The sequence below is a fragment of the Convolutriloba macropyga genome, chromosome 8, assembly GCF_964194025.1.
Source record: "Convolutriloba macropyga chromosome 8, txConMacr16.3, whole genome shotgun sequence".
NCBI classification, from domain to species: domain Eukaryota; kingdom Metazoa; phylum Xenacoelomorpha; order Acoela; family Convolutidae; genus Convolutriloba; species Convolutriloba macropyga.
The window spans coordinates 65,319,150-65,343,135 of NC_134475.1; the positions used below are offsets into that span (position 1 = coordinate 65,319,150).

A 23,986-nucleotide genomic window follows, 5' to 3' on the forward strand; every position below is an offset into this window, starting at 1 on the left:
TCTTTTTCCGCACATCCAGTGTTGATTGGTAGGTGCATTCATAAGTCTGGACAGAATGTTGACTGTAAACATGATGTATGGCCTCGTCTGTTTGGCCAGATACAGAAGTGATCCAACCAAGCTTCTGTAGATCCTCTGATCCACTTCTTCGTCTCCGTTCTGTGCTGTCTGAAGTTTCAAATTCAGTTCAGCTGGAGTTCTTGAGGGTTTGCATTGATTTATTTGAAACCACTCAAGCGTTGTTTCTATGTAGCGTTCTTGGTCGACTGTGATTTGCCCTCTTCTCATCTGATTCTTAGACCCAGAAACCAGTGTAATCTGGCTCTGTCTTCCATGTCAAATGTTGCTTCGAGTGCCTTTTTGACATCGGAGATCACTTTCATGCTTCTTGGTGCCACTATGATATCGTCAACCCAGACCAAGATGAAGGTGTGACACTCTGTCTCTGTTCTTGCGAACAAACAATGGTCATTCCTGCTTCTGGTGAACCCCTGTCTCAGTAAGAAATTTGCCAGTTCCTTATACCTGTTGTTAGCTGCCTGTTTCAAACCATAAGTTGATTTATTCAGTCGACATACTAACTTCTCTCCATCTGATCCTTGTTTTACAAACTTCTGTGGCTGATCCAGATACACTTCTCCCTCTATTGGTCAGTGCAGGAAAGCCGTCTTGACATCAAACTGGTGCATAACATGGACCTGTATCGCTGATAGTTGAAGTGGAATCCTGAATGTCTCTGGCTTAACGGTAGGCGCAAAAGTCCTAAAGTAATCCACTCCTTCCAACTGTTTGAAGCTTTTCGCCACATAGCGTGCTTTGTATTTCTCCACTTGACCACTGGGTCCAAATTCCACTTTGTAGACCCATTTTCACGGTATGGCGTCCCTGCCCGTGGGTGGTCTCACTAGGTTCCAAGTCTCGTTGTTTTGGAGTGCCTTGACCTCGTCCTTCATTGTCGGGTGTCACTGGTCCCAATCGTGACCTTGTTTGGCTTCGTAGACTGTTCTGGGTTCCACAAAGTCACCCTCAGTCAAATTAGGATGGGTCCTGACTTCTGCAAAAAATTGCGCAAAATTCCTTGTTCGTGTCCTTCGTCTGGGCTCTGTCATGTCCGCTTGCTCCAGTGCCTCTTCAAAGAAGCCAACTGTCTGTGAGAAGTCCTCCGTTTCACTGTCTTCCAGTGACTCCGAGTCTGTGAGACTCCCTCTTGTTGACGTAGATTTTTCATCCAGTGCTGCTTCCTCAACATCTGAGGCATCTCGTCCCAGTGTTTTTTCGAGTGTTCACGCTCTCTGCGTCATGCCACTCCTCCTTTATTGCAGTAGATGTGCCCTGCTCCTCTTTATTGCCATCTTCTTGATGACCATCATCTGGGTGCCAGATCCCAGTTGCTGTGACCCCCCATCTAGTAGGTCGAGCGTCTCTGTGTTGTCAGGGATTGAGCCCATTTCGGACTCCTTGATGATCAGATCTCGAACTGCCACAACCTTACGTGTGTTGGGTACGTACACCAGGTATCCGTTGTCTCCTTCAGTGTTACCCACAAACTTTCTTTTCAGTGCCTTGGGTTCAAGTTTACTGACATCTCTGTCCCGCTTCCTCATGAAGACTGTGAAACCCAAAATATATAGTTTACTAATTGAAAGCTTAGGTTTTATACCTCGAATCAGCTCTGCTGGGCATTTTTTTTCGTCTCACAACCAAATTTTTCATCCTTGTTGCATGGGGAATTGCTGCTCCCCACATCATCTTGGAAGACACGAGTCGATGAGCAAGCATCTTGCTATCTCCAGAAGTGTCCTGTTGCACCTCTCAGCTAAACAATTCTGTTATGGCGTCTCTTGTTTGATCTTCTCCTGTAGAATGCTTGCATCTAAACAAAACATCTAAACAATGCATCCTCAATGTCTCTGACCCAACGGTAGGCGCAAAAGTCTCAAAGTAATCCAGTCCTTCAACCTGTGTGAAGCCCTTCGTCACATAGCGTGCTTTGTATTTGTCCACTTGACCACAGCATTGTCTTGTCTCAGCTTCCTGGGCGTCCCCACGCTGAGAACAAACTTCTTCAGGCTGGCCAGTGCTTCACTCTGTGCCCTAAGCATGTCCACAAACACAAATTTCTAGTACTGTACTGGTCTGCAAACACAATGCACAACCGGAGCCCTGACATTGACTCTACTTTTAAAGGTCCCATCAGGTCTGTGAACACCCTCACCAGCTTCTCTTCTGCTGGAGTTTCTGCCACTCTTGGTAATGGAGTCTTTGTTATCTTGGCCAATGCGCATACATTGCATACATCATCGAGTTCCCCCTGTCTCGGGTACATTCCTGACCACATCCGCTTGATTCAAATGACCCAATGCCACTTCCTTGCACTGTCAAGTTCCAAGCTGTTGGAACGCATCTTGAATTTTAGAACGCTGCAGGATAAGTAAAACAAATTATTTTCTTTGTGTTAGTTTTACCCCAGTTCCCTTCTGGAGTATCATACAGCTATTTTTTTTCTCGAGAGTGAAGCCATGTCCTCACTCCGTGCATCTTGAGACTGTTAAGAGGTTTGAAGAATAGTCCGGCACTCACAAAAAATTTTTGCCCTGAGTTCGCATTGGAATTCCCCTTTGTTTGAGCGTATGCTGATCTTCACACAGCCTCTGCCCACCACTCTGGAAACCTCTCCGTTGAGATTTCTGACCACTGATCGATTGGGCACAAAGTCCAGGAACGCATCGATGTTCGTCACTATTTGATCTGTACAACCACTGTCCACTAGCATGCCTGCTGTCTTCCACTGGGTAAGAGCTGCCCAGGACTCCTCGTCTGGTGAAGCCAATGTTGAACCCATTGCCACTGACTCACCTTTGCCTCCATCTCTTTGTCTCCTGCATGCCCTGTCTAAGTGACCTTTCTCACCACACATGCTGCATTTTGCTGTCTCCTTCATCCTGCAGTCTTTGGCAATGTGTCCGGGGATCCCACACACAAAGCAGTTTCTTTTCTTGGGTCCCTTCTTGAAGTGCCGGTGCCATTGAACCACTTTGTCCCTTGCGCCTCTTTGCTGTGCTCTCATGGAAGTTTTGCAGCCTTTTCCTCAACTCTGTGAAGTTCGCTGCCGGGTTAAAGCTTTCCTGTATAACAAAACTTTCATACCTCATTGGAAGACCATTGAGGACCAAGGCGTTGAAGAGGGTCTCTGAGACTGCTTCTCCTGCTTTTTGTAGGCTTGTGAGCAACTCCTGTCCTCTGATGAAGAAACTAACCGAATCCTCAGCATCCTCGAGCTGAAGTCGAGCAAGCTGTGCCACCAAAGTGACCCCTGTCGGCGTCTCCACACTCTGAAATCTCTCTTGCAAAAGCTTCCAAGCCTTTGCTCCATCTCTGATGCCGTTATCTCCAACACAGTCATGTCTCATCAGCATGCAGGTTGTTGCATCTAGAGTCAGTGCCAGATGGCACCACATATTGTTCCGTTTCTCCTTGATTTCTGCAACTTAATTTTCATATGCATGCTTCATCACCTTGTGGTTCTTTTTTTCATCATTGCTCACCCCATTGCCTAGTGGTGCAGCTTCATTTGGTTGCTCCTCTGTCGCAAGTAGTTATTTGTAGAGTCCCTTCGTCTGCATCATTGCTACAAATCTTGTGCTTCAGATTGTAAAGTCCTTTGCTTTCCTGTGTAGGTCAGCAGCTTCACTGTCTGTTGATCCATCGTAGTTTCAGCAGGCAAAACAGTTGTGAAAAGAAAAGGTACTAAGCAGAAAAAGGATTATGACTGTCAACAACAAGTTAGTTTTAATTTAGAAATTAGTTTTACGACTTAGAAAATTCCTTGGCCCATAACCTGTTGGGTTATGGGTTTTCGCAAGCGGAATAAAAAGCGTTTTTAACTAAGTCGAAAAGTTAATTTCTCAAAATGAGACAATAACAAGAATGATATTTTACAGTAGAAATTTGAGATTCACAGGAGAGATCTGATTATTAGATCAAGATGTTGATTTGATTTTGGTGATGAAAAGTGCCTCAAAAAATCAGCTGTATATACCCATTATCAGTGCGAGAAAGTCAACATACAAAACTAATCTTAGCACCATGATTTACAGTGGGGGTCGCAAGGGTTACCCAAAGGGTTTGCTTCTGCAAATTTTCCAGAAATCAGTCGCTGTGGATACCATAGATGGTATGCATTTACACTTTTCCAAGAATTCATTCACATTTCCGGTGGTATCATAATCACTCAATACATGCTGGGAAGATTTTACATCAAATAATCTCACTCTAATATTAGTTATCTAGATTCACCAATTTGAACCGAATTTCTTGACAATTCATTTATATAAATTCTCTGATAAAAATCAATTTGCTTTTGTCTTTCTAATCTGGTAAGTTGAACTTTCTTTCTAATTCTCACTAAATTTAAGACTATAGTTTGATCGATATTCTAACATACAGGATACAATCCAATTTGAGACAAAGTTCTGGTGGGCCGGTATCAAGTTTTTATCCCAAAAAAATGCCAGAATATGAGGGTAATCGGGGTACTTTTTTAGCCAATTCCCCTCCAAAATCTTACATCGTGTTAGGATAAATGGGGGTGGGGTAATTCAATGCAAATGTGGTTAATGGGGGCTAACTTTGGGGAGTAAAATGGTGCAAGAGAGGGGGTAATTATCCCCTTGCAAGCCCTAATCCTACATTGTTTTAACCCCCAATACTCGAAGACTGACTGTCTTGAACTCGCAACCTCTTTAACCTCAACTTGTCCTAACTGTTTCTAAACCATCAAAGCTTGCCCAATTCTTTTCAGTCCATCTATATGAGTTTAATCCCTATGACCACTCATATATCGCTTTATCCTCCCTAAAAATACCCTCATCTAATCTTGCATCTTTTTGGGGGGGTTTGATTTGGGGGGGGGGATATCTAATAAATTCCTCCATTACCCCAAACTGCCCCCCATTTATTACCCCAAATCTTACATCGTTACACCTCAGATAGACAATTACCCCCTTACTCAGCTTGGGGGTAATCAGTGAGGTAATTTCGACACGGCAATTGGTTTTTGTGATCTAACGATCAAAATTATTTCTTGTAACAAATGTTTTGTATGACTGTGGGGTGTCCCCCCGACAACCTCATTCCCCAACCCTAGTGGTCATATAAAATATCCGGTAATTAACGACGAGTGAATTTCACTACCGGGCAAGTCTATTTGCAATAAGTCCAATTTCAATACTGATTGAGAACTATCTATGATCATGCTTGTCACTTTTTACAAATGTCATTTTTGTGCACGTCATGTCCAAGACTTGCTGGTTAAAGTCCAATTCTTGGCCAAGTTTTGCAAGTCTAAAACAATGTCTTAGTCAACTCTTGGCAAGTCTGAATCCAAGCATACCGAATTAAGTCTGGAAAACGTCAAAACTAGCCGAAAAAACGTCAAAACTAGCCGAAAAGGCATACCGAATTAAGTCTGGAAAACGTCAAAACTAGCCGAAAATGTCAAATAGTCCGAAAATGTCAGAAACCCCAAAATTAATCAATGGCAAATTAAAGGATTTTTGGCTCTATTTCTGTTCTTGCTGACTTCCTATCCGAGTAGTGGCTTGTACCAAATTTTTGTCAGTCGGGTGACATGGCCTCGGGCCACCAAGGTACTACTTTAATAATTTTCCCTCGGTTGGACAGGTTCGACATTATGTATATATAGAAATCACAAAAGATTGACGATTTTGGCTATTTTTGGGTCTGAAACGGCCAAAAAACGGCTGGAAACAGCTGATAACAAGCTGAAAACGCTGAAAAATGTCCCATGCTATTATCTTGATATCCCCGAGACGATCTCTGTTCATCTGCATCCATTTTTAATCAGTCGGTACAAATCCACGTGGAAAAATTGCAGAAAAAGTGTTCCGTAACAAAATTTTTCAGAATTACAAATTTTCATACGAAATTTTTTGAAAAGTTTGTTTTTGGGAAAGACCCCGAATAAGTAACATTTAGACCTCAAAGGAAACTTTTTTTGGAATATCCAACAAAAATTTAGCAAAAAGAAAATGGTATTTTCAGCGCTCCGATTATAGCGATTCGTTGATATATGATTTGCTTGGCCATGTTTTCATAAATTGGATTTAGTTAATATTTGCGAGGTCAAAATTGAATTAATTGTTAGTTTTTATCAAAGGCAAATAAAATAAGCCTAATTGTCTATGTTATATAATTGTTCTGCAATCAATTGTCGGTGCCTCTCTCCTGGAAAAGTAAGCAGTGTCATCTTTTTTTGGTCCACAAGACACTTAATATCAAAAATCTTCAGGCAGTTCGGAGGAAATTCGAAGCGGGCCGGATAAGTTTAGTAACTTTGACAACTGTCAATTTTTTTATTTCAATTACCCTGTGACTTGACCTCAAACAATTTGGTCCTCGTAACTTTGAAAAATGCAAACTCTGAACAATTTTGATGGAAAAAAAACACCCTCATATCCCTCATAAAAGATATTTTGCTCCACAAAACACTTCGTTTGGCAACTTCAAATTGCTGAACTGTTTACAATTTGACGAAGAGACAGGGGTTCGAGACTGAGTTGGAGTTCTGAGTGTTATGTAAGACTTGTGATGAAAGTGAGGAAAGAATTTCAAGAAAATGTTGAAAAGAGGTAAGGCATGCACTGAAAAAATGTTTGCTGAACATACTGATGAAAAAATATATATTTCCAGTACTCAATTATTCGCTTAATGTGTACGCCATGTGTCGAATTTGTATTAAAAAAGTTTTGAAAATTCTGCTCTTTAAGTTGATAACTATGTAAGATTTATCCGCTGAAAATTTCTTTTGGCGACTATTAGCGCATTCTTTTTTACATCATTTTATGAAGAAACCTCGGCCCCTATTTCTAATAAATCTAGCAATGATATTCTAACACATATATCGCAATTATATTGTGGGTGTGTGTATAGTTAGTTATAAATTTATCCTCTAAAGCAGCAATCATAACCATAGAGCTCTTGTAACTGTTTAAAAGTTCGTTTTCCACCAGTGAGCAATTGAGAATCAACCGTGTCTTAAATAGCCTGGTCAGATTAGAGCAAGCATGACTGGGCATTCAAGAGCGATTTCTCTAATTCTAACTGCACTTATTGTTTATCTCTCTCCTGTTTAACAAGTTATCACATAAGTTATAAGTGTTTGCCTAATACCAGGTGCTCTAACATTCATGATGAGGCCCGACTGTCTTATAACTAGGATCCCACGCTGTTTCGACTGCATCTTAAAAGCCACAAAAGTGTGTAAAAATTCCATTCCTCGCCTACTTTTTACATCCAATACTTTTCCCGGTTTTTCCCGGTCGCTCCTTACAAATCATTACCCTAACTCCATAAATCGGTCGCGTGGAATAAGTAATAACCAGAATTAGTACTAGAGATAATATAAGTTGCGTGTGCATGTATACTCGATTTGAGAAACTATATAAAAAGTGTGAGTGAGTGTAGTTATGGAAAAAGGGGGTGATTTAAGAGTAAAGGGGGTAGGGGGTTGCTGGAGAGCAGGGTATAGGCAGGAATTATGCAGGGGAAGGGGCGGTTTTGCTCCAGGGCTGGTTAACATTGAGGAATATTTCTGAATGTCATCTGCCTAGCCCAGGGCAATCTTTATTGATTATTGGATCTCATTAAATCACAAAATTTTACACTTTTTACACGTCTTCAACAATGTGCCCATTGTATGTGCCCTTTTCCCAATCTTTCCATCTTTAAAAACCTCGCGTTATCCATACACTTACTTACAATGCTGAGAGAAATGAATTAAAGAATTAAATAAGGAGGACATTTTTGATCATATTCAGAGCCACCGTGATTTATACTATCAATGAATAAAGACCCCCACAATGAAAAGGTGATTCTATGCTTATCAAAACAATAAGTGAACAAATATCTGTCCATTTTGAATAAACTCTCGTTTTGCTACATTCAACCATCGTGATAGAGAAAAATAATCAGAATTCAATAGTTCAAACAACTGGCTATGAATATGTCTTTTATTCCCATTTATGAATTTAATTTTCACAAAAAAAAAAATTGTCATTGTTCCCATTCAGTGAAAATCAAATTTTTCAAGTAAAGTTTTCAGAAAGCAGAAAAAGATTTCTTATAAAAAATCTATCACAAGTGAAAGACTAAACTAAAAGCATTTTATCTGATTTATGACTTTTCCTACTTTTTCAAGTCCCATAAATAATTTTTCACCAAAATCCAGTTAAGCTATCTAAGTTAAATGTTTGCCTCTGGCATAAATTTGTTCATTTTATGTAGATAAGTAGATTCTGTGTATGTGCGTATTTGTATCTGACTAAATAGAGGGATGTATTCATCATTGCGATGTTCAATCAAATTAGATGAAAATTAAATTTCTCTAATTAAGGCACTTTTGCCCAAAGCAAAGTGGGGAATTATCAAATATTTTTCAACTTTTTCCCTGCTAATTTCTACCCCACATCACAGGCTTTGTTTTCTCCCGAAGCTCTAAGATGCCGAAACTAATAAACAACTTAAATGAGCGTAAACAAAGTTTTGCCTCACTTTTTTGAGCTTCTAACTTTTAAGATTGACTATTGTACACTAAATTTTGTCAAGTTATAAATGTGGATGTTACCGATAGGTGTTGTATTATAGTCACAAAATGGTTGAATATTCATAGCCTATAACTCATATCTAGGCAAACGCCAGCAATGAACATAAAGTTAGATAGACTGTTTGTCAATTTGACGCTAATTATAGTTTTAAAATTCAATAACCACGCTCCTGCATTTTTGTAACTTTTTAGGCAACAGAAATCAAACAAGTTAGGCAGTGATTTTCACTAACCAGCTGAGCAAAAGTAAAAAAAAGAGAGAAAGAGACAGTGGTTTTTGTCCATGAATTACTCTGAGAGGTTTAGTGAGGAAAGAAGAAGTGAAAAAATTCTTGCAAAGCGCGAATATTTTCTTCAAGTTCTGCATTTTCACCTCTGTAACTTAAGTCGTAGTGATTTTTTACTCATACTTAATACTCATAGAAATATTTTGGTTGCAGTGTAATCAGATATACAGCTCTTCTTACCTCAGCACCTGTTATAGTTCTATACGATAACAGAATAAAAATGATCAGCTCTCAATCAAATTTGTCTCATGTTCATTTAGTTCCCGCATTACCTCACTTTTTTTTCTTTTCTTACTCCGGTTTTTTCTTAAAAATTTAGTGGTTGTTTCATGTCTGAAAAAAACATAGCCGGCAGATTGCCGGAAAATAGCCGCGATAGACGCTTGGGGCCTTCCATGAATTGAAACAACTAAAGAGATTAGATGGACTGATCGACCACCGGTCCTTTAATAGACCACTAGCACTAGACTTTTCGGGTTAGCTTTGGACTGTCATTTTTATGAGACACATAAGCTCTAAGGAGAAAGCCCTAATAGGGTTTTTCAAAAATAGGATCTTTTCCGTTTGTGCCCCCACATCTTAGTGGGCGCATATTATTTGCACCCCTCAGATGCACGTGCAATAATTTTTACACAAGGACTTACTATTTAATGGCACGTGCTCCGCAACGGGGGGGGGGCATAACGTAACGGGGGCACAAACGGAGAAGATCCCAAAACTAATATCCGAAATCAAAAACTCAAGACCCGAATAATCAAGAATTAGGGCATTTATGTTTGGCACTACTTAGATGCACAATATTGACCTTTAACAAGTAAATGTTCATAAAAATTAAAGATCCATAAGTGCGTTCAGATTTCATTTTCTTGAGTGAGATAATTCATTGAAAAAGTCAATTCCAAGAAGTCAGGGTAAGACGAAACAGAAATCAGTTAGGCGAAGTAAAAAAAACAAAGAAGGACAAGTACTGAAATACAATTCAAAGAATTCAGTGAAAAACCAGAAGTACCTTGCTTGATCAGCAGATCAATTGAACAATGCTAGCCAAAACACAAACCAAATCATCTGAAACAATTGAGAAACAAACAATCAAACAAACTAAACAAAAATATACTCACTGCTAAAGCTCTTGAAGCTTTTACCCCTTAGGCAAAATTTCATCCCTTTAAATATACCTATTTCAAAAATAAATTCAACACCAATTTATGTTTTTGAAATTGGTCCAGTATTATATGTTCATGACTAGAAAAAATCATTTGCACTTGAATATCGATTAACTCAAAAGTGAACTAAAATTTTTTTAAATGAAATCAGTCAAATTTTAATGAAATGTTTCTTAAAAATTGTGATAATAATATCTTCAGAATCTTTTCTGTGTCTCTACAGGCTACCCATAAATCCAATTCCGAGCCTTAGAAAATTCATCGGTTCAAAGATCGAGAGGCAATTTTTAGAAAAAATTTCATATTTCATCAAATAGAAATTCGTTCTTTGAAATGTTAAAAACTGTCCAATTGCCCCCCTAGCAACTCTTTACTAACATACTATCAAACCTTGGATGAGATTACCTGGATACTGAGGCAAAAAAAAACTCAAAAAGAGAAATATTTTGAAAGAAACTTGAAAAAATTGTAAAATTTATTTAAAAATTTCTAAAACTCGAAAGTTTAAATTGTTGAAAACAAATCCATTGAAACTAACTACTATGAAGTAACTATTGATCAGACTGTGGAATAAGTTTTCCTGCAATTGAGATTGGACAAATATCAAAGATTGGCAAAAAAATTTAGGGAACCTTGAAAAAAACTGCAGATTTTATCCAAAAAAAGCCGAAGTTTGGGACATTAAAATGTAAAAATCAATCTATTATTACTAGAAACTATGCAATGCTCTATTATCAAACCTCAAAGGAGATTTACTGGCCCCTGAAGCTTGAAAAGTTCAAAAATTACGAAAATTTTCAAAAAAGTTGAAAAAAATTGCAAAAATTAGTATCATTTTGCGTGTATGCATTTGTAGCACCAAAACATATAGCTAATAAAATGGTCATAACAAGTAAATTTGTCTCACAAAAGGCCTTCATCAACTTTCAAAAACTTCAACCTAAGACTAATCAAGTAAAAAAATACCTCAAAAAAATCTCAAAGTTAAGCCCAAGAACTCCTAAAAATGACCTTTTAACCTTAAGTTAAGGCTAATCCAGTGGCACCACCAAGCTGAGCACTTGCAGGATTACTGAAGCTCACTTTTGGCCTCTAATGAAACTTAATGCACGCTGGGCTTTACCTGTTTATCCCGTTTTGAAAGATCAAAGTCATTGAAAAGTGTGTGAACGGATCTTCAAAAAAACACAGCGCCCCAATACAATTCAAATTCTTTGAATTGTAAAAAAAATTAGGAGCGGTACAATAGCCGCCTGGAATTGAGGACGCGGCTATTAAAAATTACCGAACAAGTTGTCGGAAAAAGTTTATATCAAATTTTGCTGATATCCAGCTCCAAGCAACTGCAACCCTGTTTCGGTTCACACAAGGACGCATTTGGCGGAAAAATTTAACATGTGAAGAGCATTTTAAGTGTTCTATTTTACTCAGTTTCAGTTTCCTTTCAAAGAATGCTGAGTTGTTACCTTTCCATTGAATAAATTAACATGTCAGAAAAGAAAATTGTAGACAATGTACAATAAAATTTTCAATATCAAATTGTAAAAGAAAAACTGAACAACATAACACTGTTAAGGGTTTCTTTTCAGACGCCGAATTACTTCTTAAAAACCAAACTATGCGTACTAGATTAACGAAAAGCAGCTGACATTGAATTAAAGAATTGACTTTTCAAGATATCGATAAAAAAAACCTGAAAACTTAAGAAAGTTTTCTGTATTGATGAAAGTGTGTTAACTACTTGTAAGTATTTTGTTAACTACCGCCGAAAAAAGAACAATTCGAATTACATATGCACTGAACTCAATCAAACAGTTTTAGTTATTTATGATAAAGTTTCTTCAAAAAAAGGTAGAACAATTGATTTTCATTAGAATAGAATAACAACAGAAAGCGCAATATTAAAGCAACATGAGATTTATATAATTTCCTTCCCCACCGAAAACCAAATCAAATCTGTTAAAAACTCTACTGCTGATGTTCCCCCGATCGAGGTTATTTTCAAAAAATTAAGAAATGCGCTGACAGCCGCTAAAAAATTTTCTACGAAATTTATGCAATGTTATACGACTAATGTGATGCTGAACTTGTCCCAGATTTACGCTTTGACTGATGAAAACACTGAAATTCTAGTTGTTCATTGAAACCACAAAATCGAGTTTCCGAATTTAAACTGAGGAAAAGTCTTTTCATGGTTCGAGCAAAAGTTTTTTCAAGGGCGTTTTCGGTCAATCATGACCTATTTATTGGTCATGAAATGACATTTCAATAGTGCGGTCATTGAACATTTGTCTGTCGAGAATAAATTTTTGAGGGCCGCGCAAAAGTCTTTTCATCAGTGTGCTTTTCGGAAATTTGTTTTGCCATTGAAAATTATGAACTATCTTTTATTATAAACAATGCAGATATTTGGTAGACAAGTGATTCTTCAGAAGAGCAAAAGGTGAATGATCATACATGTTGACTGCTTTTTAAGCAAAAATGAGCTCTAAAATTGCATTCATGATTCACCAAAAACTCAACCGAATTTTTTGTGAATCCAGAAGAAATCGAGCATGACAATTTGGGTCAAGCTAAAGTCTAGCTGTTTGCTAAAGTTGTTGTAAAGTCATATCATAGGCTATTTGGGTTGAGCACTGTTTTTTTCATACCACTTTTTGATTGTCTTTTCATAACTTGAGGCCTAAACCTAGGATGTAACAAAAAATCGAACATATTAAGCGGAATTCAAACATATTAACAAGAAATCAAACATATTAAGCGGAACATATTAATTGTGAAATATTTATGCGCTGAAAATTTTTATTCAGCGGCCGTGAGCGCATTTCTTACATTATTTATGTAAACAAAAACCTTGACCCGGGAACCTCAACAATTAATAAAAAATGTTCATATAGATCTACAATTTTTAAACTATTCACGGGGAATAAACAGATCAAAAACATCATTTTTTTCGATGAATTAGAATATTTAGACTAAATGTTTATATTTTCCATCCTGGCAGCAACAGAGTCCAGAAAATTCTCATCCTCCCTTTTCAGTCCCATCACATCATAGACAAACGTGGCCAGATCCACACTCTTGTTGACCAGAGTGTCCATTTCCAGGTTGTCAAACAACTCATCCACGTCTCTGTCTTGTAATGGACACTCGCCCAAGTGGGTCAGGTGGAATCGGAGATCAGCAATGTCTATTTCACCATTCTCATTCGTGAACACACTTAGGGCTTTAATTACCTAATTAGAAACCCGGGTCGAGATGTCAGCGCCGTTTCAGCGCATTTTTTGTAAGAAGTGCGCTGAATGCGCTGAAATTATGTAAGAAAAGCGCTGAATGCGCTGAAATGCGCTGAAACTTTGAAAATACAAAATTTCAGCGCATAGGGATCTTGATTGCATAATAATATTATGAATTTTTCCCCAAAAAGTTAACAGATAATCAGTGAGAAAACTTATTGGTGGGGATGATCAATCCTTGGGTACATTTTCTGTCTGACCCATTTAGCGGGTAAATAATCAAGAAAATTTCAAAATAAAATTAAAAAATGAAGTTTTTGTCAGACAAATAACGGAACCTATGACCATATTCGAATGGGCACATTTAAGGATATCGGACTTTGCTTACTACTATATGTATTTTAAAAACTCGAAAAGTTGAACTGTTTTAGAACACCATAACCTTAACATTTGGTTCTTTCTGCAAGACTTCTGATACCAATTGTAAGAAACAAAACTTGCCAACAATTTCTTGCGTTCAAAACCCGAACATGTCGACGATACCAAAGTCAAAAATTGCAAACCCGGATGCCGACGATTTTCTTACGTTTACAAACGACGATTCCTGAACTAGGTTGACAAAAGTAAAGCGTCAAAGTTAAGGCCGTGAGACTAATCAAAACAGTCTCAAGTTTGTTTAAAACATTTCTATGTGGTTATTATCGCACTCTCAAAATAATTCAACAGCTCCCCGGGTCGAGAAAAAAATCGGAAAAATATGTAAGATAAGCGGTGAAAAGTTGGTTTTTTCACCGCAAATTTCTTACATAACTTTGCGGTGAAATGCGGTGAAATAATGTAAGTTCACCGCTAGAGTAAGCGGTGAACTCACAAAAAGTGACCACATTTCACCTCTTACTACATGTTACCGTACGTGCATGGTTTCTAACCTCTCAGCTCCTTCATGTCAGCCACTTCTTCTTCCACTGCGCCACTTCTCACTTAACTCTAGCATATTTGTTTTGAATTCAAATCAAATTTTGTAAGATTAGCGGTGAAATTACAAATTTTAGCGGTGAAATGTGGTGAATTTTTGTAAGTTCACCGCTTACTCTAGTGGTGAAATTACATAAATTCACCGCTTTAAAAAGTTTCAAAAAGATGTATGATTGATTATTTGTGGATAAATTTTTCGTGCGTCTTTGTGTTATTTGTGTAATTTCATCGCACTCACTGCTGTTCTCACACAATTTTAACACTTTTTTCTAAGCGGTGAATTTATGTAATTGCGGTGACATTATGTAATTTCAGCGCTAACAGGCAATAAAGGTTTTTTTCACCGCATTCACCGCTTGATTTATGTAATTTCACGCCATTCACCGCTTATCTTACAAAATTTTCCGCATTCACAGCTTATCTTACATAATTTTGCGTTGAATGGCGGTGAGACCTCGATCCGGGTCAGCCTCACCTCTGATTTTGATATTTCTTAATAGCGATGATGACGAAATTCAGTAAAACTTTAAAGTTGCCCCACACTACACACTAAATAAAGTTAAGGTAATTTTACCTTAAAAAACATCCTAACTCACCTTAACTGTTAAGGTAGATTTGCCTTTCCTTAACTCACCTTAACTAACCCTAACTTTACTTGAACTTTACCGGAAAAGTTAAGACCTCAATACCTTAAAAAACCTTAACTTTTACTCTGACTTGCCTTAAAATTACCTTAAATAATTACCATAACATTGCCTTAACTAAACCTGAAATTTGCCTCAAAATTAGGGTAAGTTAGCTATAGCTTGTAATTTTCCATATAATAAATTTTCCAGATGATACGTGTTCCAGATAATTTCACTACTTTACCTCTGCAGGTAAAATACTTAAATAATCATTGAAAACAGATTTTTAGCGCAATTGCGCATTCTGAACACTATTTTTCAATAAAAGTGCGCATTTTCAAGCGTGGGCTTTTTTACTACTAAAGTTGTTTCACTAAGTTTTGTAATTTTTCAGTGGTGAGAAAGGTAAAAGCCAGGTACCAAAAAAGTAAATAAAAATGACGTCTATGAAATAAGCGTTCCATTATATATCGTTTTTAAGAAGTCAAACTGTACAAATTGGTAATTCTTTCATTTTTTTACGTTACCATGGAAAACTTATTACGGCCCTAAACGGCGCCGTACAGAGTTTTGTATGTTTTCTACGGCACCGTATAAGTCTTAGTATGTTTTCAAAGTTTCGTCTCCGGTTGTCAACCTGGGTACTAAAGTTGATCTCATACCTCCTCCCCACTCATCTCTCCCTTCATTCCCTGTAATCCCTTCATGGCTAGGAGGAACTCATTCAGATCCATCTCTCCATTCCCATCTAGATCTGCATCATTCAGAATCTCCTACACATAAAAAAAAACAACTAAAATCAATTAAAAATACAAACAAAGGTCTCGTTGGAAAAAAAAACAACTGAAACTGATTTGATCAAAACCCTAATTTATCAGAGAAAATAGTTAGTTTCAATGCAAAACCCCCGTAATATGTTCGAACTTCTAAATATCTGCTAAACTGATAAATTAAGATGACTATTATCAAAACTTTTACGAAATTTTCTCGCAGCCTGATCTTGTTTCACTTTTTAAAATTGTCGACAAAATCAAGACCTCCCACCTGCCTGCACCCCCCCTGCACTTTTTCTGCCCGGCCCAGTTCACATGCCCTTCATGCAGACGATTACTTAGCGAACAATTTTTATCATATTGTTGCACATAGCAACTTAGCTGATGATATGGAACCAGGGTGGATTTGTCAGAAATGGAAAAGATCCTGCAACCCAATTGTGCTTGCTGCCATGTTACCTGAAGTTGATCGCTAGTCAATCTCATTCCCATATCTTGCATAACTAGATCCAATTCCTCGGCATCTATTCTTCCGTTTCCATTTTTGTCATAATGTTTGAAGCTCGCTTTCAACTCCAAAATCTCCTTCTCTGTAAAATAATTTCGGATCTCTTCCGCTATCTCAGTTGTGAAACTCATTTTTGTCAAGGAATAGTTTTTTAATTGGCGAACAAGTTACTGGTACTGAACAGGTTACTGGTAGCTATTAGTTCATTTTTGCGTGAATAAACTTTCCCAAAACGACATGATCAAATCATTGTGACTTCAACCGAGCGAAGACTTTTTTAGTTTTATCTTACTGCTGTTGAAAGAACAACTATAGTTTTAAAATAGTGAACAAGTTAAGTAAGGGTGATTGGTAACTGTTTGTTCATTTGTATGCGATCACATTTTCGCAATCAGACACGATAGCATTTGTGTGACTTTAATAATCTAGCAAAGTTTTTCTTTTTTAAAAATTATCAAGGAACGTTAAGAAAAAAAACATAGCCGGAAAACTCAGGAATTGACTCGATTTAGAAACTCATTTAGGTCTCAGCCAATTTCTCACTAAAGAAAATAAACTATTTAATCATGCTAATCGTTATGATAAAAAATATTATAAGAAATTGACAAAATCAAAATCTGATATCATTTTCGAAAAAGTCTCCAGTGTCAATTCCAAAACAATTATGTGCAACAGACCTTGTAAAAATGACAATTATTAGTTGCTCTTAAACAAAATTTTTAGCAATTGTATTAGTCCTGTCGGTTTTTTTCTGCGATTTTTCGCTTGACCGATTTTTCGTCTGACCCATTTGATTTTTTATCCTCAAAAACAGGTAGCGCCCAGCGGGCATTAAGAGCTCTTAGAGCCTTTCAGCTCACTAGTCTCCAAGTAAGCGAATCACAGAAACTGTTTTAGAGATTTATACTTATGGTATGCGGGGCATTTCTTAGAGTTTAGATCCCCCTTTGTTGCCGCCAAAATATCAAAATCTAAAAAAAATCTTTTCGCAAACTCACTGCACTATGCTCCCTCCCAACGTCTCATTATTCATTTTGTGAAGGTTTTTTGCAAAGCTGCTATTCAAACAGTGACCCAAACAACACCCAAAAATACTCAAACTACACGTAAAATAGCATTCCAAAATTGACTCAATTGTTTTGGAAAAAAGGATTCAACTAAATACCAAAAAAGGTTTCGTCTAAGGAAAAGCAATCAAAGACTAATAGTTATTAATAATAATTAACGATGAATAAAAGTTTTTAATAGCGAAGAGTTAGAAAAAAATTTTAGAACACCATCAAACAGAAGACGACTAAGCAAAACAATCAAAAAATAAAAAAGGGCGGAAATGTGATTTATTTTAATCTATTTCCATCATTAAAAATAAGTCAAATCTGTAACAAAGCAAATGGCTGATGTAAATCATTTAAAGCACTTTAATAGATAAATTTCACTTTAAATCCTTAAAAAACGCTTTAAAATAGCCGCACGTGATGTAAATCTTGCTGGCTTACAAAAAGTAAACAGGGTTTTGTTGATTTCTCTGAGCACAATAAAAGAAAAAACAATAACTATTAAAATTTTCGCTGACTTTTCTTAAGCAGAATAATACGACTGGTTTCGACGTGGTGCATTGTTTTTGGTTTTTTTCGTGTGTGTGAGGAACTTTGCCCGCTCCTTTTCTTAAAAGTTGCTCAAATGTACGTCTTTAAAAACAGAATCAGTTTTTAAGAGAAATAATTTTTGCTTATTCAGTCGACTTGACACCTGAAAAGGGAGACAAATTGCTAATACTTTGATATCATTAGAAATATGCAATATTTATATTAAGCTATTTTTGTTGGACAAAAACACAGCATTTTAACGGCTTATCATAACTCACTTAACTTTTACCCATTTACAGAAAAAAACAACAAAAAATTGCAAGACCTGATTGATCCGTTGTTGATGTTTTAAACCAAATTTCGTTTGCTTTGCACATTACTTATTACTAACTTCTCTTCAGTGTATAATTTTTTAAAAAATTTTTAGCCGCTTTTGCTCAGGAGTGCATCGCTGTGCCATTATTCTGTTGATTACTGGTAATTTTTCAAACAGCGACAATCTCAAAATGAAACCATGATTTTTAAAAAATCATAAACGCTTCCTACAAAATCTTGTGAGGAAACGAGAGTCTTTTAAATAAAAACAAAACTGAAAACAGTATAAATTTGGCAACTTCAAACATTTTGCCAAATTTTTCAGTCAAGAGCTGTATGGGGGAACTGAAATTTCAAGCTCTTTGATTCGCTCCAATTCAAGAAATATGTGATCAAATAGGCATTTAAAAAGAATTCATCCGCTATAGTTTTTGTAACTTCTAACAAAAAAGTTGCTTTTTGCTTTGATGATGTCGCTTTATCGATAAGAAAATTTAAATGTAATCGAAAAAGATGAAAAAATAGTAAGACAATTTTGTATGCTACTGGTTATATGAAAAAGATGTGCTATTTTTTAGCAAAAGAAGAAAAGAATAATTGTCTAACAACTATCCTTAAAATCATTTTGTCATTCATGAAAACTAAATTTTGTTTTGGCTGCTTCTAATCTCAATTTCGAGTTAGTGGAATTAATTATAATTAATTTACTCTCATAGTTGTAGAAGCTGAACTTTGGAGAAAGAGAAAAAAATGGAAGAGGGCTTTTCTTGGGAGTTGTGGACTTGTTTTCTTCGGATTCTACTGCTTACTGCATGCCGAATGACATTATTTTGATTAGGCCAATCTGAACGGCTCACCAAAGTATTTGAAAGTTGCCTCTTTCCTAATTTCCGATAGATATGGTTGACTGTTTTAATTAAAACACGGGATCGATCGACTAAAAAATTAAATAGTCAAAATATTTTGTTCATTGGCTTTGTATGTTGACCATTGCACTCCGCAAAAAAAATTCTGTCTAAAATCCAACGATGGGTCCCAAAATTTTCAAAAGAAAACCGATAACCATTTTTCGGACGAGTGAATCAATGTAACTAATGCAGTTTCAACGGAAATCTCATCTGTTGGCAAATGAGCTCCCTATTCTCTTCTGCTCCTCTTTAAAACTCTTCTCCATATTCGATATTAAGAGTCCAAATTGACTCTTTTACTGTCTAATTGGTTTCTATGACAAAAAAATGAAGACAAAACGTGAAAAAGTTGACGTTGCCAGACGTACAATTTGATCGAGTAAGTATATGCAATTTTGCTAGCTTTTATGTCGCCCAGGATTTCAGTTTAGGATTATAAGCGCGTGTGGACAACACTGACAATAGGAAAAAACAATTCCGATTCGATCAAAATGGATATATTCGTCAAATAAATCCACATTGTTTAAATTTTGGCAATCGTGGACAATTATGACGGAATTTTGTCACTATAATCCGCATAAAATCATAAACATTCTTCACACGTGAAATTATTCGAATGGAACTTATTTCTGGGTTTGTAATTTGTTTATCCTAATCCTTGTTTCTAATTGTTTTGACTACTACAAGTTACTGATGAATACTCAAGTGAGAAACTGATGTAATAGTAATAAACAGTTTTTGGATAAAAGCCCCTCAGTAACAGTTCGTTAAAATGCTATAATATATATGCTATAAAATGCTATATTCGTTAAGTTAAATGCTATAATTTTTTCGGATTTCTGTAACTGGTGACCACGTTTTATCACAATTCTATTTTCAGATAAAGCGTGGATAATTCTGCTCAAAAAAACGTCACATATCACTTCAAAAGACGAAAATTTCTAAAAGCATACCTTTGCCAACATAATGAAATCTGGTAAATTTCTGGAAATTTTCAATCGTAGGGTGAAAAGTTATTGCAACTTTATGCTGTGCGGACCTAATCAGGGGCAATATTTGTGAAAACGAATCAGCACCTTGCCATTGTTTGTCAATTAAAACTCGATAAAATCTGCTGTACGCTATCGTGAAATTTTGTTTTTCGACAATATCTTCATTATTTCTCAAACTAGTACAAAAGTTGTTTGTGAGTTTGAAAAGACTGACGATTTTAAAGTTCAAACGATTAAGCAATTTTTGCTTTTTCTGATATTTGTGTTTGGTAGGGGTCGAATCATCATATACATACTCACCTCACTACTCGTTGCGTATTATGGTAAAAAAAGCTTTTATGCAGGAAAACAACTTCAAAATTTCCATTGTATGATAGTATGGTCTTTTTTTAAAAGATGATCTGATAGCTGAGATCTCTTAACTGCACATACCACCTAGAGTTTAAAAAATGACCGAAAATTATCATTCTTAATCTTAAACAGAAGGTATCCATTTAATGTAGCCATTTTAAATCACCGCACAGAGCATAAGAATTGACTAAAAATCGCTAAAGAATGACATTCAATGTCCGCATTTTGCTCGTTTAAAAGCACCAATTTAGCTATAGTAAAAACATCAGCATGTTGTATTTCTATTGAACAAGATTTCATTACCCAAAAAGTTAATTAATTTTGCATTTTTGCTTCTACGCTTTGGAAGGAAAAAGAATTTCACGTTGAGAAAATTGTACATATATACTGATAATCACGTACAAAGTAAGAGAGAGAATAGATGAATGTTCATAAAGTGAATCCAATTAAAAGTTTATAGGGAGCTGTAAAAGATTAACCCAACTGGGTTCATTTCATCTCAATGTCACACTCTCTCTCTCTCTCTCTCTCACACACACACACACACACACACACACACACACACACTCATATAAACATACAAACACAGTATGAAAAGAGTGTGAACAATTACTATCAGTACAAATCTGAGCAAAAATTAAGAATACTTTTCATGAAATTGTCTTTGATTGCTCGCAATTTAAAGCAACGATATCCTTCATGTCGCATACGGGATACTAAACTATACATCATATCGTTCACATTTAACACAAAAGAGATTGAAATGTAGACAATGCAATGCGTATTTATGACTGTCATTAGCAGTTGCCCCGATTGGTGGGGGGTCATTTTAATAGGTACCCAGGTTGTGACATTTTAGGATGCACTGGGCTAATCAGCACAGCACTGTGTGAATTTGAAAAAAAAGAAGGAGGAGGAGGTTAACAATTTTGGTGCCTGGGGTACTAGTATACACCGACGTCGCTTTCCTAGGGTTAAATTTCTGTCTGCTTTTGATAGATAGGTGTGAAATGATAGAAATGAAGATTTACGTAAACAGAAATAAAAACCTCTTCGTGAAAAAAAAATATCATTACTTAACTTTATTGAAATTTTAACTCTCACTGATATAGAGAAATTTCACCAACTTAGCTCAATAACTTGTCGGTTCGGTTGAGATGTATAACATGTAGAGATCTATAGCTTATAATGAATGATAAAGCTTATGATTCAGGAGCTTTTACCGTGAAAAATCTTACAAAATTATTGTAATAGAATTGTTATCTTGTCTGATTTGATAAGATAAACTTATAAAACTAATACTCCGCCGACTGGAAATGCGGGAGTGCACGAACTTACGAGATATAGATTCCTCCTACTGAAATTTTTATCGTGCAGGATCTAATCAGAGTCCTCTCTCGTAAGAGTTGTTCATTAACATTTAGAGGCGGCCTAAAAATGTTTCTATTTAACATTGATACATCTCTCATTAATTGTTTGAAAAAGCAATTTTTAGCTATACATTAATTTATGAATACAGAAACTATGAACTAAAACCCAGGCTGAGGTCCCAGACCGAAAATCGATATGTCCAGACCGAAATGAACGCACAAGGAGAGTGTCGTGCGTTCAAAATTACACGGTCTGGAAACACGAATGAACGCACGATAGTCTGGACATAGGCAACTTGGAAAGCGTGATAGTCTGGACATAGTAAACTTTGAACGCACGCTAGTTTGGACAAAGGTAACTTTGAACGCACGATAGTCTGGACATAAGAATTTTGAATGAACGAAAGTCTGAACATAGTGACCCTGGAGCGCACACAAACTTTTTGAAAGAATAAAATATTGCCAGAAACTGAAAAGCTCATGTTTGCCTAAACACACTTACTAGAGTGCTCACTCAAGTGGAAGCGTTCTACTAAGAAAACCTCAACTCACTTGAGTTCAAAAGTTGCAAAACGTCAAACGCAGAAAAAATTGAATCCAGCATTTTCCTTTGTTTTAGACAGTTTTTACGGAAGTGAGTCTTTGTCAAAATTGACACAAAAATCAAAACTTTAAAAAATGAAACTCACTTTAAAAAGACAAATTCGCACAATGCCATTGAGTTAACATTTTCAAATCGTTAATCAGCAGACAATTACCTTAGGAACTCAAATTTTTAATTCATCATAATTTTTACTGCTCCATAGTGGTAAAAAAACAGACTGTCCATTTCAATCAAGGAAGAAATTAACTCGGGGACCGATGGATTGAGCCGAAAGCTAGTGGGAATATAAGTTTTATGACCCCCAGGCGCTGGTGCGTTACTTTTACATAGTAGCGTGCTATATAACAACACACGTTGTAACTGGGGGTCATAAAAACACTGGGGGTCCGAAAGAGATAGATCCGATGTTAGAGCAGCCACACAACAGTCACCTCTTGCAATCAGCGCTCTGCCATACTGAGAAAAGCAAATATTCGCGTACAACATGGGACACTGCAGCTGCCCAATTTTGAACCAGGCTTCATTTGAGGGAAAAGAACACGTGACAATTGAGACAAAACTGCTTGAAATCGAATAATATGATTAATAGATTGAAAATGTTGTCCCTTTGAAGCATAACTGACGCGACTCTGCTTGTATTCACTGAGAACCGAGAAATTAAGTCGGATTTCTAAAGAAATTTCTGCAGAGTCGCGTAACCTTGCTTAAAACACTCGCGTGCACATATCTAATCATTAGAAGATTAGTAGATATCTAATCATTATATTCAGTTAATTCACCTTGAGACCAAAGAGTAAGCACCAGAGCAGTTTAAGATCTAATTTCTTCAGTAAGAGTGATAATATTTGTATCAATTGGTAAGATACTTCGTCTAAATTTTAACACCAGAAAAATAACTTTATTGGTATAGTAAATCCCATAAAGTTGCAACGCAAGCGAACGTTCGAAAAGCTCGGGGCATACAAATGGGCAGTGTTTTGCTAGATATCTGCATGTTTTAAATTTGAACTTTGACCTTTGAAACCGTCGATAGCGTTGTAACTTTATGGGACTGACTATATATCATGTTTAAAAAATCAGATGCCTTTTTGTTCGCTTAAAAAAAGTATCGAAACAAAAAAAATGTTGTTTTTTTCTAGTGTTGTTTTAGAAAACCACACAAAAGCTAGGTCATGCTTAACTGAGATATCCGATTCCACGAAAGTTGAACGAAAGTTGAACTAATCTTGTTCAATTTTTTTGCAAGTACTTCTTTGCTGTCCCTGCCGCGGCAAAATACAAACCTATGAAAAAAAGTGCGTTAGTGGTTTCGTGACAACCTGTCAGAATCACTGCACAAAATTGGATGAAGCATGTATTGAAGTTTGAGTGCAAATGAGAAATTCCAATCTGAACATCAGTCCAATTTAAAAAACAAAACAAGTCACGTCAGCCAAATTTCAGCTCAGTATTTTTAAAAACTTTTCAATGAAATTACTGGTCAGCAAGTTTTCAACCAACTTTCAGATTCTCGAACATATTGGGATTCTAACTATGCTCTATACTGAAAGCAACTTGACTATCACACAAAAAATCAAAAATGAAGATCTTGTATTTGTACCTTTTAATTTGTCTCATTGAGGTCATTGATTGACTCTTTTTGATTATCTCTTTTCGTCTATCCAATGAA

General features: G+C 36.4%; 1 protein-coding gene across 1 annotated transcript; it reads right to left on the reverse strand.

Annotated features, from left to right (window-relative positions):
• Positions 1–12,973: 12,973 nt before the first annotated feature.
• Positions 12,974–16,492, reverse strand: LOC142344275 (neo-calmodulin-like). The gene is made up of 3 exons (XM_075395856.1): positions 16,143–16,492; positions 15,573–15,683; positions 12,974–13,309 (listed from the first exon to the last, which is right to left on the reverse strand). Exons 1-3 carry the CDS (start codon positions 16,320–16,322, stop codon positions 13,049–13,051), a joined length of 552 nt encoding a protein of 183 aa, XP_075251971.1. The 5' UTR covers positions 16,323–16,492; the 3' UTR covers positions 12,974–13,048.
• Positions 16,493–23,986: the final 7,494 nt, after the last annotated feature.

Excerpts from the sequence above, each read along its gene's own strand:
- LOC142344275 (XM_075395856.1), bottom strand. The coding sequence starts at position 16,322 with ATGAGTTTCACAACTGAGATAGCGGAAGAGATCCGAAATTATTTTACA. Across the intron at positions 15,684-16,142 it reads TGACTAGCGATCAACTTCAG|GAGATTCTGAATGATGCAGA; the intron begins GTAACATGGCAG and ends TTTTATGTGTAG. Across the intron at positions 13,310-15,572 it reads GAGAGATGAGTGGGGAGGAG|GTAATTAAAGCCCTAAGTGT; the intron begins GTATGAGATCAA and ends GTTTCTAATTAG.